Raw genomic sequence first — 20,013 nt, forward strand, 5'->3', positions numbered from 1 at the left:
GTGTTTTACCTTTTATATTTGCTTTTACTGTTTTAGCACAGTAAATGCGGCCTACATGTGGTATTTGTGTTTATATTTACTAGTTATCATACAACTATATTTTAAATGTAGCATTCAAAGTAAGACTACAGTAAACAGATGCAACATACACAAGAATGGTTAATTATATTTTCATAAAGCAAAATATGATATTTGTCATGAAAGCAGTAACTGCAAACACATTTTAAAGTGGCAGCTTGCAAATAGCCTTGTTAAATTATTACTAGGCCAGTAATGATCAGTATTTTCTTAAAATATGAATGCTTCCCTTGAAATACTATAGTTCTGTCTGTAGTTGATTTTCATAAGGGTAAACTCTGACCTTGAAGTGCTTGACCCTATAGCTCTTTACATGCTGTACATCACACATTTGCATTTGGAAAGCATGTAGAACTGGTGCGGGAGGTAAGAGAAATCCCAGGGTCTTTGAATATCAGCATACAGTTTATTCTGAACAGAGTAAGATACAGGAAATATATCTTTCTCTGTGCACAAACACTGCATTTCCAACAGGCACCCAGATCCTGTTGTAAAGTCCATTTACACCACACATTTCTTTGTCACACTCAAAAAGTGTCCATTATCACTCAGCAATGGTGCAAACAGGAGAGTGAGCTGAAGTGAAATGGATGAACTTCTAAAGGGGGGCTAGAAGTATATTATAGGTCTTTGTTATCTTCATCAGAGCTGCAAGTCTCCGTCACTACGATCAGATTTCACATCATAGTCCCTCCCCCCAAAAAACACAAGCACAGGAAAAACAAGAAGTTGACTCTTTTTATTCCTAAAACAGAAGCAGTGCCACCCAAGGCTGGTGCGGCATTCATATATAATTATTTATATATTGCAGTTTTTCGTTTTTGTGTCTAAATGTGTGGTATAAAATACAATATACGACAATGTACCTCTTTATTTTTAAACACAGTGAACTTCATTGCTGTACAAGTCCCGTGCAGCTAAAGCTTAGCTGTAATTGTGTCCACACGCAAAGGCGTGGACAGAAACCCCCTATCCGGTCTCCTCTGTACATCGTGACAATACAAATAATCTCTCCCCCTTACAAAAAATAATACTCTAAAAGCAACCTACTGCAATTTTATTTTATTCATCTTTTTAGTGGGTTTTTTGTTGGCTTGTTTTTGTAATTAAGATGATTACATATATTTTTGACCAATTGCTTTAAAGCAGGAAGGCGATACAAACCTTCTAGAACTTTTATATATAAAAGAGGTTAAGAAATCCGACAAATTATACATTTAAAAACTTACAATAAATAAGACAGATGCAGGCATTTCATTTGGATATAATCCCATCCAAACGAACCGAGGAATTAGAGGTCTTAAAACCAAGAATTCATTCTCTTATTTCATAGAGCAAAGTCCTTTTCCATCAGATTCTATGCAGATTACTTCTCCATACACACTGATTATAGAACTGGCCAAATCCATGCTAACCAAGAAACCGTGCACTACCACCACTGTAGCCATGGATCCAAGGATGTAGAACACCACCAGTTAGCACTTCCGTCTTCCTTTGGCCTCCACACTGCCAAAAACTCATCCAAGGCCTCCAATTTCTCCTCTCTTTCTCTTTTAGTGAGTGTTATAAACACCAGACACCTGATTCTCCTCCACAGTGCTAGGTCTCAGGTGTAGTGACGGCCTATCCAGATCATCTCCGTTGTGACTCACATACATATAAAGTCCAGCACTGTAGTTATCTGTTGGGTTGTTTTCAGATCCACCTTTTCTTCATTCTCCTCTCCTTTTCGTTCCCTGATAAGGTCGTCCTGCTCTCAGTTATGCTCTGTGAGTGTTACAACATGGTCATAATGAAGTTGTACATTTGATTGAGCACCACAAAATGGATGGGCAGGCAAGAGCGGCGGTCCTGTGTCGCAGGGTCACAGGTCAGCCAGGAAAGGGCGTTGTACTGCTCCAACACAAATCTTTGAAGGGAAAACATTTTGGAATATTCAGTATTCACTATCATTCAATTGAATTATAACACTAGAAGATGGCTTCTCAGACACTTAGAGGAAATTACCTGAGAACATCAGAGGTCTGATTGGAGTCCAGAGGGTGAGAGTGTTTGCTGTGTAAAAGTTCATCTGATTGCACTGAAGACACATGGAGGTGTAGAGAGGCCTGGGAGTTGGGAAAGAGAGGCAAGAAGAAATTTTTAGTCGACAGAATCCATTAATCTACGCCCACCCAAAACAAGCTACAAAGCCGAGCATTTCCTCTCATTGTCAGGGCCCTTTCATGAATTAAATTGACAAGCCCATGAACGGGTAAACATGAGATGCCAGAAACATTTATACCCATTTACAGTTTCCTTTATTAGGGAACGGTTTGCTGCAGACTTTTTAATTGTGTACAAGTCAACAAGTCAGCAATAAACAAACAGCTGCTTATCAAATCAAATGCTTTGCCTTCATGTCAACACATTTAGCGAGCTCAATTCCCTCCATATATTTCAGTCGGTTTTCTCTCCTGCTCTTTCTTACACACACCAACAGCAGTCTGGCCCAATCCCGGAGTACTGAATTATTAAAAATCCCCCATTGCAGGATTCTCTATAAACGCTGCACGAGGAGGAAACAAAAGGTCATGTGACCTGAACAAAGCACGACAGGTATAATGGGTGCAGTATCACAAGGTGATGCGCTGCTTTCTGAAGAAAATTACATTCTGGACAACATTTCGTTGGCTCTGCACATAGTCTAATACCAGTTAAAATTGCCTATTTTGCACATTTACAGTATTCCTTGGGGATGAATCAAGTTTTTCTAAGGAAATGTGAAGCAACAATGTACAAATCCCAAGTAAAAATATTATGCATTGTGAGCAAGGAGCAATTACCTTTAAGAAAAGGGGACACTGGTTCTGTGCCTGAGGACACGCGGACCAAAACCAGTCAGGCAGTGGACCTGCTTTAGCCGTGGACACGAAATAGCCCAGAGCTAATGGCTGCTGGAGGATATTGGGAGCTTCTTCATGAGGCTCCATGCGGTCTGTACTTTGACCCTGAAAAAAAAGAAAATATATGAAGATGAACTCCAAAAATGCAAAAAAGATTTTTTGAGTTACACATCAACACAAAATAAAAACCAAGCAAGTACAAAAATACAGCAGTTCAAATTAAACAAGATTTTTTAAAATTGACATATGTTGAAAAAATCAAATCTTTTCTGGTAAAATCTTACTAAACAAGTCCCTGAGTGAGCGCACATCATAAAAAGTTTTCTACTTGCATTAAAACTGGGACAGTCCAATAAAATGTTTAATGCAGTCATGCATAGTCTGCAAGGTCTTCGCCTTTAAGCAAAAAGCCATGGGTCAATTTTTAGATTAAATATCCCTTTAAAACCTTAAACAGTTTTGTCTTTTATTCTTACAACTAATTTTAACTGACGAGTCTGCTAGTCAAAGTTCATGCCATTTCCCTTTACAAGGTCTTTTGAGAAAACATGCTGATCATTTGTTCCTTATTAGTGGTGAATCTCAGCTACCTTGCTCCCATCTCCTCCGTGGGGGTACTGGGATCCAGGTGAGTGGACGGGTGACGTGGTGGGTGAGGCAGGGAGGATATTTATGATGTCAGGATCAACCAGGTCATTCTCCTGCTCCAGAAGGTCAAAGATGCCTCCCATTGGATCTGATCCATCTGGAGATGAAGCAAGGATTCAGTATAATTTATTTTTATTGACAAGCAACTGATTAATGTAGCAAAATCTCCAAGTAGGGCAAGAACACGGGCTACCAAGTAAAATAGACTTGGGAGGAAAAAAAAAAGAAGTGTTGCTTCTCACCATTGCCAGGGTTAAAGGCAATGTCAATGTTCTCGTGTGGGTAGTTGGAGCTGTTGACTTGCACAAAAGCAGAGGTGGGGAACACCAGGATGTGTGTGCAAGACGTGTCCTGCGGGGTGCTCAGCTGGGACGTCTGCATGTTCAGAGTTGTACTGCGACCAAACACTGAACCTGTTGACACAGAGTCTGGACAAAGGAAAGAGACAGAAAAGATTAAAATGACTGACTGAAAGATTGAAAATTACATCAAGAGAAACAAGGACTCATGGATGGAAGTACAAGCTATTATTAGCTGTTATTTTCATTAGTGAATCAGGTTTGACTGAAATTGAAATTCGCTTCTGATAAGTTCAATGCAATATGAATGATGTTTTTTTCCTTGCATAGTAGTGCTAATTTCTTTAACGAAGACTATGACGAAAAATGCTCGTTGACGAGCTTTTTTCCCATGACTAAGACGAGACGACAATAAGGTCAATAAACGATAACTAAGACTATATCAACATGCGATTTCGTTGACGAAGACGAGACTAAAATGTATTCAAAAAGATAAAAACTTTAACAAAACCCTCTGTTTATTTTCGTCAAAAAAAGGACACAAAATGTTATTGCAGTCTGCTCTACTACGCGAGCTTTCATGAGTGCGGTTGCCAGATATAAAGAGTTCTAATCCCTGAATCAGAGCTTCGCTGTTAAATTCATACATTTTCTGCCCGGTGTGTTTTGCTTATTTTAAGCAATCTGGCAACCACGCGCACGCACTCGCTCCTCATTGCGGAAGCGCCGGCATGGTCGACCAAAAATGTTGAGTGCACGTGCGAGGTTGTGTTTGGGAAATAGACGTATGAGTGCTGCCAGCATTGCTGCAGAGGTTGAAGGGGTGGGGGGTCAGCCTGTCAGCGCTCAGACCATACGGGACATTTTCAATTAGGGGTGTACTCACTTTTGTGGCCAGCGGCTTAGACATTAATGGCTGTGTGTGGAGTTATTTTGAGGGGACAGCAAATTTACACTGTTATACAAGCTTATTCCACTTACTACTTTACATTGTAGCAAAGTGTCAGTTCTTCAGTGTTGTCACATGAAAAGATATAATAAAATATTTATAAAAATGTGAGGGGTGTACTCACTTCTGTGAGATACTGTATGTGTCCACATTCTACTGAATTCTTGAGCTCGTTACAGCAGGATGGATTCTGATTGGCTGTCAGTGTTTTATCGTTCATCAGCTGGGAAAAAATCGTTTCGAAAGTGATCACTACGATATCATTCCTCTGTATCGTTATCGTTATAGTTGTGGTGTGAACTATGCTATTCTTTAATATTGAGAACGATTTTTAGAACTATATCGTTATCGTTATAGTTGTGGTGTGAACTATGCTATTCTTTAATATTGAGAACGATTTTTAGAACTATATCGTTATCGTTATAGTTGTGGTGTGAACTATGCTATTCTTTAATATTGAGAACGATTTTTAGAACTATATCGTTATCGTTATAGTTGTGGTGTGAACTATGCTATTCTTTAATATTGAGAACGATTTTTAGAACTATATCGTTATCGTTATAGTTATCGTGCTTGGTGTGAACAGGCCTTAAGACAATTAAAAATGGCTGCCAAAATTAATACTGCTGTACGGGTAATTAATAATAATCTTATTGCTAAAATGTCAAGTTTTCATTGACTAAAACTAGACTAAAATACTTTAGATTTTCTTGGACTAAAAGTAGACTAAAATGTTGAGATATTTAGTCGACTAAAACTTGACAAACTAAATAGGATAAGGTTGACTAAATATGATAAAAACTAACAAGGACATTTTAGCCCGGGACTAAGACTAAGACTAAAATGAAAATAGCTGATAAAATTAACACTAAGCCCAATATGGGGGGTTGGGGGGGGGGGAACCTGTCGCTCTCTAAGCTCTGAGTGATGGGCAAAATCCATCAGATGCCATACATCTTGATACTATGACAGAATGAAAAGCTTTTGTCAAATAAAGCCATCGATTTTCAGTATCATCACACCAGCACAGGAATCAATAGGAGTGCAGAAAAGTGTTTTATGAGATCGAGACACACAGGAGTGTATATCAGATAGGGACAGCAGACACATGCGTTATGACACACTGAGGCTATCATTCACATCCAAAGCAAGAGATACGCAACTACAGCAGTGTGGGGTTATATTTTAAAGGTAAAGTGTGTTTTTTTGATGTTTAATTATCCTATTCCAGTCCGGTTTAATACACATTTTAATAATGAGTTTGAACAATGGCAGAAGTGGGGAGTTTTTAGAAAACCTGTTTGAAAAAGAGTTTTATTTTTACAATTCCCTTTTGTGCCACAAATAGAGGAGAAACGAACTAACTATGCACACTAATTACAGCTAATGCATCAACCTAGCCATAAAAATAAGGCCGACAACATGCACACCATACAGAGAGTAAAAGGAAGCGAGATTCTACCTGGCATGATGACAAATGAGCCCTGGGGTTCTATGGCAACCAGGCAGGCGCTAAGGATGCTGGGAGTGTCAGCTGCTGAGATTCCGCACAGCCTACAGTTCTCCTTCAGCCTCCGAGACACTGACTGCAGATTCCGTCTGCTCAGTAAAATACTCCAGTCTGAGAGAGGAAAAAAATAAATAAAAATGCATTCCCATGTGCAAAAATTTCAGTGTGTCTGCAGGATGTGCATTCCAGGACACTGATCGGTCAGTTGGCTAGAAGTATGTCACTTAATGAATTTCCTTAATTTTACTTTATTAATAATAAATAACATGTAGCAATCATTTTATAAAAGCAATAATCAACTTGTGTCAAAGCTCTATTGTGAATATTGTCAAGGTTAAAGGCCTAAAAAAACATTTAGATGGGCATTACCTCGCAACTCTCCATGCCCTATTCGTCCAAGCCGGCCAATCACCACTCTCCATGGCAATGATGTCATCTGAACCAAACCCAGACACCAATCCCAGAGTTTATGTAGGCCCAGCTTCCGGGCAGATCCCTTTTTCCTTCTTGCTCTGAGATGACAAAAACAGAAAATATTTAAAACCTCTAGTCACAAAAGCTTAAAATATTTTTAAACGTCCTTAATTAAATTATAAACTAGTTAAATGTGTAAATTTGTTACACTTAAATGGTACATCATGGAGATGAAAGTAAAAGTGTTACAAAGGTGTAAGGTCTTTCACTTGTCACGTCTATGGTGGTGATAATGGTTCCAAATATTAAAATTTTCTGAAGTGTTGAGTGAATAATTAATTCTGCATAATTTATGCACGTTAAGCATGTCACACAATGCTACTGAGTGAGGGCTTTTTTCTAGTTCACCTGTTGGGTACGTCTATGCTGATGATGCAGGTTTCCAGCAGCTCTCCGTACAGGTCCGTACAGGTAGCCAAAAGCCATCTTTGATCATGTGACAGGCAGTAGCCCACAAACAGGACGTTATACTTCTGAGACGCCTCTCCGAAAGTCTCACCCAGCTCCGTTTGCTTGTCTTTTGTTGGGGCCAGGATGAAGGGTGGCGTGTACAATCGCAGACACTCCGGTCTCTGTGGCAAGAAAGTCATATGTCAATGGAAAATAGTGACAGAACTTAAGTTGTCTCTTTTTCCCTAAAAACAGCAAATATCAGGACAAGAGGACAAAAGTGAAGGGCTAAGGTCGAACCATCGACCTCAGCCTAATGGTGGCCATACCTGGGCATGTCAACATAACCTTTTCCTCTCTTATGGAATCAATAAACCCCACAGAGTAGTCATCTCATTTGTGTAGAAGGAAGTGGGGTGGAAGAAACAGTGCTAGTGAGCATAGCAAGAAAATTGGATTCTACAAATAGCTCTGTGAAGAAAGGAGAGCAAGTTGAGCTTTTGGATTCCTCTGCCAAAACATGCAAGCCGGATCCCATTAGGGAGGTCTCACGGAGCTGCCCAAGCAGATAATGGTTGTGAGTCCCCTTTGGTTTTGTTCCAGGACCGGGAGGTCAGTGTAACAGTCCCCACACGTCACCGAGTTCTCATACAGCACTAAGAGCCGTTAAAGAGCCTGAATGGGCAACCAGGGCGGGAGCTCTATGGAGGAGGTCAGAACCATGGGCTCTGGGAGCCTCAAATAAAGGTGTTCATTTTGACACTGGGGAATGGCACTCCAACAAGGCAGAGAGCATTGGCAGAGCTTCAGCAATGCTAATGTACATAATTATTTTTAATATTTAAGATACTTTGGAGACTGTCTGAACTACCCATTTCTTTAAACAAAAAAGGCAACTACTTTTGAATTTGTCAACCAATCAATCTGCTGAACCCTCACTCACATCTGGGTTCCTGAGGGAAGTGTCAATGGCGAGGCCGGGGCCGAAACCCGTCAGTGATTTCACATTGGTGGAGGTTGGGAGAGGTCTTCTGCACTGGGTGAACACGGAGAAGGCCAGAGACTTGAGGTGCTGGGCGTAGAGGTACCTCTCTTCACTCCTCACAGGTTGGAGCAAGTACTGACAGGGGACAATCTAAAACACAAAGTGCACAGTTGTAAAACAGTGATTTGTTTCACTATTGCCTTTACATCATATCTGCTGTTCTTTCCTATAGTTGTCTATTTGACACCAGAGGAAATGAAGTCACACTAGATCAGTGGTTCTCACTGATCACACTTTTCATCACACTTTTAAAATTAGGGTTCGTCATATATCCAGGTTGAAGACAATGGAAATCTAGGATCTTCAAAGAAGATTTTAGCAGATTTTAATGCTTGTTTTGTCTTACTTCAAATCATTTTAAGTCATATTGGGGCCCCCTAGTTAAAGGGGTCATATGACATTGCTAAAACGAACATTATTTTGTGTATGTGGTGTAATGCAATGTATTTATGCGGTTTAAGGTTAAAAAATATATATTATTTTCCACAATGTACATTATCGTTGCACCTCTATGCCCCACCTTTCTGAAACGTGTCGATTTTTACAAAGCTCATCTTTCTGAAAAGCGAGATGTACGCTGATTGGCCAGCTAGCCAGTGCGTTGTGATTGCCTGAATACCTCAAGTGTGTGACGGAAAAATGTTATGCCCCTTACCATAATGTGATGCTGTGCAGGGATGGGCGACATCTTATCGTTTGCGATATACCGGTAAAAATTCTCCCCACAATAAGAATTAGTCTTCCTGCGATAATAATGATAAAGTCTAGTTGTTGACATATTTCTGTGCGCGACAGTGCAGAGCGACATCACGGAAAGCGGACGTGAAATTGAGGAGTAGCCGCCTATATCGCTAAATGAGGAGCTCGAGCTGTAACTGGTTTGTTTAGGGCTGTACAGTGCACAAAAAAATCGGTCTGAATAAATGTACTACAGCAGCACGTGTGCGATACAGTTTTGCATGTGTATGAGCCTGTTTACCAAACTGTTGTCCAACAAAGATATAATTTATTGACATGCTTTTTCTCCAAATTAACTTAACATAGTCGAGTGTTTGAAATACTTCTTTTTGTGACCAGACGTGGTTTCATATTACAGAATGATAGTATTATATACAGTGATAAAGGCCATGTCGATTAACATTGCATTATATTGCATTAAAAACATTGCAGCATAAATGGCTGCCCACTGCTCCGGGTGTGTGTTCACGGTTTGTGTGTGTTCACTGCTGTGTGTGTGCACTTTGGATGGGTAAACGCAGAGCACTAATTCCGAGTATGGGTCACCATACTTGGCCACATGTCACATGTCATGTCACTAAATATACTTTCCTTATAAAAAATACCCAAGATTGAAGAACACAGATAAACCATATATTTTGTGCCGTCGTATGTTTATTTTCCTCAAGTTTCATCAGTTAAAATGTCTCTACCTCCGTTGTGCGTTTTATTCAGCGATAACTGGATACCTTCCTGGAGCATTGTCAGTAGTATTTCTTCTGCTATGGCTATGTGGAGTTTCTGTGCAAGAGCGTCCTCCGGCTTCCAGTATGAATTAAACAGTCTTTACATTACGTGTGAACTCATTAACCTCTTAAGACCCGGCAAAACATTTTAGGAAAAAAAAAATATTTTTTGATGTCATTACATTGTTTAGAGCATTAAAAAAAATGCTACGTCCTTGGTAGATGACATCGGGACTCAATTTCTTTAAAAACATGAATGAGGCATGCATAGACAAAAACAATTAATTTTTTAAAAATCACCTTTAGTTTTCAGGATTTTTTCCCCCAAACTTTGTATAAATATAATTCTCAACTATGTAATAACAGAATGGTTTGATACACAATTTTTCTTCATGCAAAATGTGTGTAAAATGGCCTCAAACAGGTTCTCTCATTATATATAATGTATCTATAAACTAAATCTAATTTGCATATTAATGTGTTTTTGGGGCAACATGTAATGAAAAAAGAAGTGTAATATTGAGAGTAATAATTGACAAGATTTTCATAATAATATATAATATTTCATAGGAATATTGAAATATATTTTCTTTCCCTATTCATTTGTTGTGTGATAAAATGCGTAATAAACATGCTTTTAGTCCCGGTGTCCTCATATGAGGACATGTATGAAATCAACCTCCTGTTTCGTAACAGAAAGTTATATTTTGATTTGAAACACCATAACATTTTCCTGAGATGTTGATTTATGACACACAGTTTGGGTCTCAGGAGGTTAATGCTCACCCTATTATTGGTAAAAATAGGAAAGATAATACTTTTCTTAAAAGAAACAGGATTCCCTGAATTATCGTCATTGATATCGTTATCGTAATAAATACCAGAAATTTTGTGATATATTTTAAAGCCCATATCGCCCATCCCTAATGCTGTGTCCTGGCCCAATGAGACAACACCAAAAATGCCTGTTACAAACGCCATTTGTTGCATCCAGTGGGGACATAATTACGGATTATTATGATTTATACTGTCTTTTTACATGTTGCGTATAGTGCCGCGTAAACATAAAACCATGTCTGCATTTGTGATCGGAGAAACGACAAACAACAAGTGCTACTCTACACTGCTCAAAACTCGCGTTTAAATCGTCAGTGGCAAATTCTTTAAATATAAAAAATGTACTTACAGGCTGTGAGTCAGAAGCGCCAGACTGTCCTTGCAAAGTTGAAACTGCTCCACTTTATAGAAACAGCCTTTGTGCAGAGACGCATTGTAGGCTACTCTGCAGGTTCAGGAAACAGTCCTCCATAAAATGCACTGCACACTAGGGCTGGGCGATATGTCAAAAATATCTTATCGATAATCGCCTTTAAAAATATTGCAATATCCGATAATATAGTCTACCTAAGCCCCACCAAAACAACATTGCTGACATGCACCATAAACACACAACGTGTTCAGTTTGGTCTTAATTATTGCCACAAGGTTTGGTTTTACTTTTCTTAGTTTGTGCTTAAACTAACAGAAAACATTAGCTTTGCTGTTATTTTGGTGTTGCTAATAATTTCCACTCTGTTCTTATCAAATTTGTGTTTTGAAATGAATTTCGTTTTGTGAGAATTGTTGAGGAAAAATAATAGAACCCAATTTTAAGTTCATCATGGTGAAGTTGGACATTCTGGCGGTGATTGTAAGAATGATAAAAGCATGTTGATGTCATATAATGTGTTGAATAAAATATGCCTATTTTCCGATGTTTCTCTCTTTTTGGCATTATCGCCTGTGTAGACATTTCATGATGGTAAGTTTAATTTCCTTAATTATAACAATTGCAGCGTTGTTTTTAAACTTGTAGTCAAGCTATAACGTATTTGATATTTATCATGCATGTCTAAAATCATGCAGGGATTAAAAACGAATTCTGAGCAAAAACGTTGTTTTGTTTTTTTTCTGGTAGCCTACTAGATCGGAGGTCTCTTTTGGCCCGTTTTTAACAAAATAAAAATAACTGCTTTATTTATTTAGAAGCAGGGTAATTTAAATTTCATTTTTGTGTTTTTAATTTTAATGCATTTTTATTTTATTAATCAAAATACAACGGCCACAAAATAATATTCAGTGTTGGGCTGCCGAATCTTTTGCAACAAAACTTTATAGTTTTGTTGCAAATTAATTAAGAATTTATAGTGCTATATATCAGCTTAATTAAACAGAATTATATTGTATTTACGGTATAAAAAATCTGTAAAAATATTGCACTGAAATGTGCGCTGATAGTGCGTATTTTAATTATAACTGTCATGTTTGTGGTTTTTCATCATTATACAGTCTGTTTAAATAAATATTCAGAAACACATGCAGTGCTACACAGATGCATGTTGCCATTACAAGTAGTCAGCGCCGAACAACAGGCAAAATAAAATATTTGCTGCTGTCAATGCACGGATCCAATACACTCTTGTTTTCTTTCTCAGCTCTTTACGTTCACTTAAGGCATAATCGATTGTATTTATGGGATATTTTGCTATAATTCTGTGTGTATTTGTCCATTCGAATGTGTAAGAATGTGAGAAAGAGAGCTCAGTCCAGTGTTCGCGTATATAAGAGGCGGCTTTTGTGCGTGCGTTTTGTGTGTGTGTGCAGCACAAAATTATATTGGAACGCATCTCCAAAATAATCGCATACACAGATGCATGTTGCCATTACAAGTAGTCAGCGCCGAACAACAGGCAAAATAAAATATTTGCTGCTGTCAATGCACGGATCCAATACACCCTTGTTTTCTTTCTCAGCTCTTTACGTTCACTTAAGGCATAATCGATTGTATTTATGGGATATTTTGCTATAATTCTGTGTGTATTTGTCCATTCGAATGTGTAAGAATGTGAGAAAGAGAGCTCAGTCCAGTGTTCGCGTATATAAGAGGCGGCTTTTGTGCGTGCGTTTTGTGTGTGTGTGCAGCACAGAAAACAGCGCGCAAGTGCAGAAGTGAGTTCTATTTCATCTTCTTAGTTGAATCTTTTGAAATCACAATAAAAGCGCATACAGAAATCGAGAAGCAGAATCGAAATGTAATTTTATAACAAGCAATTTGATTCCTGAACTTATGCATCTGATCTGATTTCTGAAATTAGAATAGCTTTTCGATGCCCAACCCTCCTACTAAATTATTTCATTCTTGCATGCAAAAAGAGCTGTATGGTGACTATGGGGCTATGTAAAATATTTTTTACAACTTACTAGGTTTATCATTTTTTCCCGATAATCGTCTGTTACCTGACTGTTGACATCGTCATCGCGATACTTACGAGACATCGTCGATATACGATAATATCGTCATATCACCCAGCCCTACTGCACACATCTGAATATTTGGGTTGAACTGTTATGGAACAGTGTTGTAAATACAACTTAACCACTGATTTCTAGTTGTGTCCTCTTTTGGAAGACCAAACAAAGTAGTTTCGCTTTCACAACGAAACACACAGCGGACTTGAGTGAGCGGCGGCCGGCGGGCTAGAGTGAGGACCGGCCGGCGGGCTTGAGGCAACCACATGTGACGACCCTGGGCTGGACTCCGCTTCATTCACAGTGAAAGCCGATCCAGCGATCCACAGCGCGAAGTTGATGTATTTCCTCAGCAGCCAGCACGGATCAGCTCTAGGCATGACGGAGCGGATATCGTCCTCTTTTGGAAGGCCAAACAAAGTAGTTTTCGCTTTTTTACAACAAAACACACAGCATCTCCACGACATGGCGGCGGCAGCCACAACAATACTACAGCGAGAATCAAAGTTTCGCCTTCTTTCTTTGTGTGAACATTTGGGCAGTGTTATGCAAATCTTCCCACACAGTGAAGTAGACATGTGGGGGCGTGTTTAAACGAGGCGTTTCAGGAGGGCATGGACAAGTCTTAACTTTTATAAAGAATATCTCTTTGGGTTTGAGACTTTAGTCTTTGCAACTTTAGGGATCTTATCTATGCACGAACAGCTTGTAACACTCCAAAGAGAAAGATCTCATATGACCCCTTTAAGAACCACTGAACTAGATTTTTTGCTGCATTGGCTTCCATTCATATGCATGTGAAGTGAACATCACCCTGAAATGTTAAACCGACTTTTAAAGATGTGTCCACTGTAAATGATGTCATGTATCAGCTGTTGTATCTACCTGTACAAACACAGAGTTGCGGATGTGAGCTGGAAGGGCCTGCAGCATCTCCAGGTAGCAGCGAAGGAGTCCCAGCGTCCACATGCTTGATTGTGATGCCCCTGGCTCCGCCTCCTCATATGAGAAGGGGTCCACAATATAGATCATAATGGCAGGTGGGTAGGTGATGGCATGGGAATCTCCGTCTGTAGGAACTCCGACCTTTTCTCTCCCCATAGTGCTGATGAAAGGGGAAATAAAAGGTCTTAAATGTGCTTTTAACCCAAACCTGATGAGGCTGAGTATTTTAACAGTTTTACAAGTTACATCACATTTTGACAATACTTAAATTTATATATGCAGGATTTCTGCAGACTTGAACAAGTTCAATTTAAGACTTTTTAAGACCTTTTTAATAACACCTTATATGAAATTTAAGACCTAAACCTGTAACGGAAAAACACATTTTATTACATAAATATATGTAATATTTAATGTGTATAAATTAAAAAGAAAACTAAATACCAATGCTGTAATAAATGGTATTTATTACTATGATATACAGTGAACTTTTCATGTCAGCAGACAATATTCCATACAAAATATCCCCACAAAATAACTGCATCACTGAGATTTTTGGTGGAGTAAACAATTTATTCTGAAGCAATATTTTCATCTCGTGTTCTATCAGCTTTTACATACTTAAATCTGCATATCTGCAAATCTGCCTATTTGTAACCTTTTTAGATGTATGCATCATCTTACTTGTCAAATTATTACAATTTATCAATAAATTCAATATACACTATAGGGCTGCTACCAGTCAGATTAAATAATTTACACTGCAAATAACAATAATTACAACTGCAATAAATAATGTTATGAGCTTAATGTTTTAAATGCCTTTATGAGTATACAAATAAGAAATGTTGAGGGGAAAAATGCATACTTTTCAACAAACTTCTCAACTAAACTACCAGTAAGTGGAGGTAAGTCACTTAATGAGTGAGTATTGAGTCATTCATTCAACTGATTGAGTGTGTTATCATGCTGGTATCTTCAGGACTTTCGTGGACAGCTCACTCCTAAAGTTTTTGATATTCTTCATATTCTGTGTGGTGGTCAGATAAGTTTAAATAGATTTGAACTTTTATGTGCATTTTACCTTTATAAAGCCATTTTTCTATAAGTGTGCATTATCTTTTGAGTCAAATTCTTACATTTAATCAGTGAATAAGAATAAGACATTTGGGCTGTTACCAAGCAAATGAAATCAGTATCAACAAAATTAATCTTTGCAATCCAGACATAAGCTGCATCTGAAGTGGCATTTAGATGTGTTTACACACGGTTTAATGCAGAACATGAATGCATTTAACCTGCAGTTACAAATGCATAAATAATGTTTTGATATATTAAACATAAAACATTGAATACTGATATTTGAAATAATTTTACAAATGAAAAGAAACTTTAAATGTGAAATTAAAACCGCCAGCAGGTGGCAGCAAGTCACTGTTAATAAACGAATCATTGCGACTGAACCGAATAATTTAAACAGTTGATTCATTCGGGAACGAAACACCGTCATGTTACTCAGAGATGCAAAACAGCGCTGTGGCTTTGTTTGGAATTATTTTTGTTGGCGAAATAGAGCAAAAACAAGCAATATGGTGTCTAAAACGTAAGTCTCATAATAAAACTTCTAATTTATTGAACTGTTGTAAAAAATCAATATATCTTTTTTGTATATGGTAATTTTTGGAGAAAAAAGGCACTCTTCCGTGTGAACTTGAGTATAAATATACACATTTTCTGCCCCCATGTCTTAAATTTGTGATCATTCTGAATGTATTTTAATAGACTGAATCATGCAATGATCAGGCAGAGCGCACTGCAAATACGCACACGCACTAGACTTCACGTAATGCGTGCACTCTGTAACGTAGGTGTTTTGAATGTTGTTTTGCATCGTGAGACTATTGAGCAAAATAGCTCACTTATCATGGTGTTATTTAACTATATCATGTTATGAATAAACTAAACATTTAGAATTTTTACCTCAGTGTGTTTCTTCTGAGTTTGTGTGTGCTGTCACGCTCATTTGTTCTGAAGTCTCGAGACAAACAGTGAGCCTCAGCGCGAGCTTGTATTCTGTATTCTGCTAGCTTACTGCAATTCTCTCTGATGACACAGTAATTTACCGCGGGAAGAAAAAATCTTCGGTCTGTCCAGTGATTGTAAAGTCATTAGGTCCGTCACAGACTGAAGATATTTTAGCGGTAATGAGACCAAAAAAAATTAAGATCCATCGAATCCGAATTTAAGACATTTTAAGACTTTTTAAGGCCTTATATTAGGAAATCGTTATTTAAGACTTAAGACTTTTTAAGGTCCCGCGGACACCCTGATATGATTAAGACAGGAAAAGGCAACAAATACATTGTGTACCTCTCTGGTGGTTCAGATGGCCCCTGAGTCTGGCTGTTGTCAGCTGAATTGTCTCCAGAGAGGCTTGAGTTCTGGGTGACAGCCTGCTGGCCCAGAGCCCCAGACTGGGAGTTGTTACCTTGGACTCCCATGCTTCCAAAGGGAGGGAAGGAGCTGGGCTTGGCAGACTGGATGTTGCTGCCCTGAGGGCCTGAGGAGGAGGGGGTGTTATTGGTGTTGCCTGGCAGGCCTGAGCCACTGTTGCTGGCAGCACTGTTGTTGTTGAGGGCGGAGCCTCCAGAGGCTATTGAGGTTTGCGAGTTTGATGAGGCGGAGCCTGAGGATTGCAAGGAAGATGACTGGGTGGAGGAAGGGACAGGGGTTGGCTGAATGAAGAGAGTGCTGTCCAATGGCTGTGTAGCGAGGTATGGTGCTGAAGAAACAGGGAACAAGATGAAGATTAGTGAGACAAATACTCTTTGAAATATTTCCATGACAGCAGGGATAACGAAGAAAGAGAGACATGGGTCTTACCGAGGTCATGTCTGCAGACTTGGGCAAACAGTTTGAGCTTGGCAAACGCATCACTGCTGCCACCAGCTGCTTTCAGGAACCAATCACTGACTGGCTGCTCTGAGAGCTTATTGGCAGTAGCTCCACCCACCCTAACAATGCCATCAGCATGCACTTTGGAGATTGGTCGATGCTGACCAAGCTTACAAGACTGTTGGGCAGAAATAGAAAAAAAAAAACAATCAGAAAGCAGCACAGAGAAGCCAGGAAATGCAAAAAAAAAAATGCAGTGGCTATAAAATCATGAAATATCCATTTTGGTACATATCTGAAAAAAATGTGCACCATGTTGAGTAGTTTGTATTTACTGTATATATATATACACCTTATTTTTAAATTTTCAAGGCTTCCGGTGTAAACCACTTTCAGTTATTTTTGGCTGTACAACAACAGTCAGTTATGCTGCTTCATGTTGGTATTTGTTATCATATTTTTTAATTTATTGTTGTAATCATGACCACACTGGTTTGTTGTAAAAATATTTTACTGTTTGCTGCATTCATCATATTTTTAAATTTATTGTTGTAATCATGAGCACTGGTTTGTTGTAAAAAATATTTTACTGTTTGCTACATTCTTCTAGTTATTTACCCATATTGGCTAATGGATTGGAAGTCTCGCCCATTCACAGGAAATAGCTTACTTCTGTGTTGAAAAGTAAGGTGGACCTGTGAGTAGGGATGCGCCGATCCGATATTCATATCGGGTATCGGCTCCGATAGTGCCATTTTTCTCGGATCGGGTATCGATCAGAGAGAGCCAATCCAAATCCGAGATTTTTTTTCTGTGAGAACAGAACACGGGCGTAGAAAAGACTATAAATAGTTTTTAACGTGCACAGTAACTGAAATTTAAAACTGTTAAAAGAAAGGCTCAATAACTGTTGCACAGATATAATACACTACGCATCAATTTCTCTTCCCTTTGACCTTTGCAGTTTTTAACATCATAGACTGTCAACCCTCTACATTGCGAGTAAATCACTTGCATATGCGACTAAATCTTCACTCTGGGTGACTAAATGATGTCTAATATTAGCCAATGGCTAATCAATTCTCAGATTTTACTCGCCAGTATGTGAGTTGGAGGCTGAGTATATGATTAACACAGATATATTTTCACTCACAGAACACTGACTGAGCGCTTCAGAGTTTCACTCTCCGTCAAGCGATCTGTGATATTTTTCAGTTCATTTGAATGGATGCGCAGCGCACCTGTGTTTGTGTATTTGTCGTAACGTAAGCGCTAGTGTGAAGGCGCACGACTCGCCGTCTCTTTCTCTCACACGCGCAAAGAGCGAGAGTGAGTCTTACATAACATGCAGAATTGATGCGCTACATGTAAACGATATACTTTGTTGTATTTTCCTGTGAGGCGACAAAGGCGGATCGGAGCATCCCTACCTGTGAGACAAAATTCCTTTTGGAAAACTAAAGATTGACAAACTCTCTCACCTCATAGACTGCTGTCAACTCTTTGAAGAAGCTCTTGGCTCCAGAGAGGAGAGCATCGCTGTCTGGGCAGAGGACCAGATATCCCACGTCTCTCTGGGAGCCAAAGGGATCCAGCAGTAACTTCTCCCAGTACGGCAGGCCAAAGGGAGACAGCACCACAAAGTCATACTCATACCCAACCAAGAACGTAGGAATGGGCAGCGGCTCCGGAGACTCATCAGTGCCTAGAGAAGAGCAAAGAAGTAAATTAAGTGAAAGTTAAGAGTGAGAGGTGAGTGGTATTGAGGTAGCCCCTGGCATCAAGTTCAAAGTCCACTAACAATCTTGTCAATGCGTAATTTTGATCATTTCCACTCCAAAAACCATGATGGCTTTTTTGCTCAACAACTGCCCTTCCTGCTCACCATAAGACCCTCTTCCAGCCATCTTGTGAAACTGCTGCCATGTGAGAGGCCCCTGGACTCCCCATGAGCGAACAGTCCTCTTCTTTTGGATGGCATCCTGAAGAACAGGCTGAAGAGAGAGGAGAACTCTCAACACATCCTGAGAGCACAGGCCGCTCACATCCACTGCTATAGAGGGAGAGAGAGAAAGAGAGGGCGTTTAATACATACACTCAAATTTATCAATATTCAAGATTTACTATCATATATAATAGAGGTCGACCAATTAATCAGCACCGATAGTCCATTGCTGGAACAATCGGCAAAAATGCTAGAGCGGCTGAGAAGGGTCCGCTGTCATTATACAGTACGACAGCGGCCTCTGCTGATTGTTTTGACACGTGAGACTGCGCGCTGCATGGAGTGGGATGCTTAAGATTTAAAACAGAGACAACGAAATGGTGTGTATACAGTTTACTCTAGTGCATGTTTTCATGTCATTACCAAGTCATTTGTTAACTAGATGCTGCATTAGTGGAGAAAGAACAGCAGTAGTTTGCCATCCAGGCTGAGAGGATGCCAACATTAGCAGAACCTCAAGCGGGTTTAAACCATGGGACCAGGGGAAATCGTGGCCTAATGGTTAGAGAGTCGGATTCGTAACCCAAAGGTTGCGAGTTCGAGTCTCAGGTCCGGCAGGAATTGTAGGTGGGGGAGTGAATGTACAGCGCTCTCTTCCACCTTCAATACCATGACTGAGGTGCCCTTGAGAAAGGCACCGAACCCCCAACTGCTCCCCGGGCGCCGCAGCAATGGCTGCCCACTGCTCCGGGTGTGTGTTCACGGTGTGTGGGTGTTCACTGCTGTGTGTGTGCACTTAGGATGGGTTAAATGCAGAGCACTAATTCCTAGTATGGGTAACCATACTTAGCCACATGTCATGTCACTTTCAAAATGCATGCAAGTACTTAATGTCATGATTGTTACCATCTATTTGCATTAGTTTACATCCAGCTGGTCACTTTAATTCATTTGTTACCCAGCGAAATTGCATATTTAAAGCTAGTGATGTGAGAAAGCACACTGACATGAATACAGCTTAAGGAAATCCTGCCATGCTTTTTATTGTTAAATTATTGTTAAAGAGCAGGTCATATGGTATTTTGAAGTGTCCTAATATGGTGTTGGAGTCCCCTACAACAGGTTTAAATGCATCTAAGGTCAGAAAACATTGTAATTTTCTCAGAATATACATTTAATATTAGAGTCATTTGCCAATG

At 39.3% G+C, this 20,013-nt stretch overlaps 1 protein-coding gene across 1 annotated transcript in view; it reads right to left on the reverse strand.

Annotated features, from left to right (window-relative positions):
* Positions 1-803: 803 nt before the first annotated feature.
* The window catches only part of LOC107576664 (mediator of RNA polymerase II transcription subunit 13-like), a 115,670-nt gene continuing 96,460 nt past the window's right edge, over positions 804-20,013 (reverse strand). Inside the window, exons 17-30 of the mRNA XM_016262810.1 lie at positions 18,755-18,922; positions 18,351-18,574; positions 16,858-17,047; positions 16,345-16,756; positions 13,915-14,134; positions 8,177-8,368; positions 7,192-7,415; positions 6,739-6,881; positions 6,322-6,480; positions 3,854-4,039; positions 3,554-3,708; positions 2,904-3,068; positions 2,086-2,186; positions 804-1,987 (exon numbers count right to left, since the gene is read on the reverse strand). Coding sequence (XP_016118296.1) covers positions 1,855-1,987; positions 2,086-2,186; positions 2,904-3,068; positions 3,554-3,708; positions 3,854-4,039; positions 6,322-6,480; positions 6,739-6,881; positions 7,192-7,415; positions 8,177-8,368; positions 13,915-14,134; positions 16,345-16,756; positions 16,858-17,047; positions 18,351-18,574; positions 18,755-18,922 — 2,672 coding nt within the window. The 3' untranslated portion in view covers positions 804-1,854. The remainder of the gene's footprint in view (positions 1,988-2,085; positions 2,187-2,903; positions 3,069-3,553; positions 3,709-3,853; positions 4,040-6,321; positions 6,481-6,738; positions 6,882-7,191; positions 7,416-8,176; positions 8,369-13,914; positions 14,135-16,344; positions 16,757-16,857; positions 17,048-18,350; positions 18,575-18,754; positions 18,923-20,013) is intronic.

This window comes from Sinocyclocheilus grahami, unplaced genomic scaffold, assembly GCF_001515645.1.
Source record: "Sinocyclocheilus grahami isolate Dianchi unplaced genomic scaffold, SAMN03320097.WGS_v1.1 scaffold32.1, whole genome shotgun sequence".
Taxonomy (NCBI): domain Eukaryota; kingdom Metazoa; phylum Chordata; class Actinopteri; order Cypriniformes; family Cyprinidae; genus Sinocyclocheilus; species Sinocyclocheilus grahami.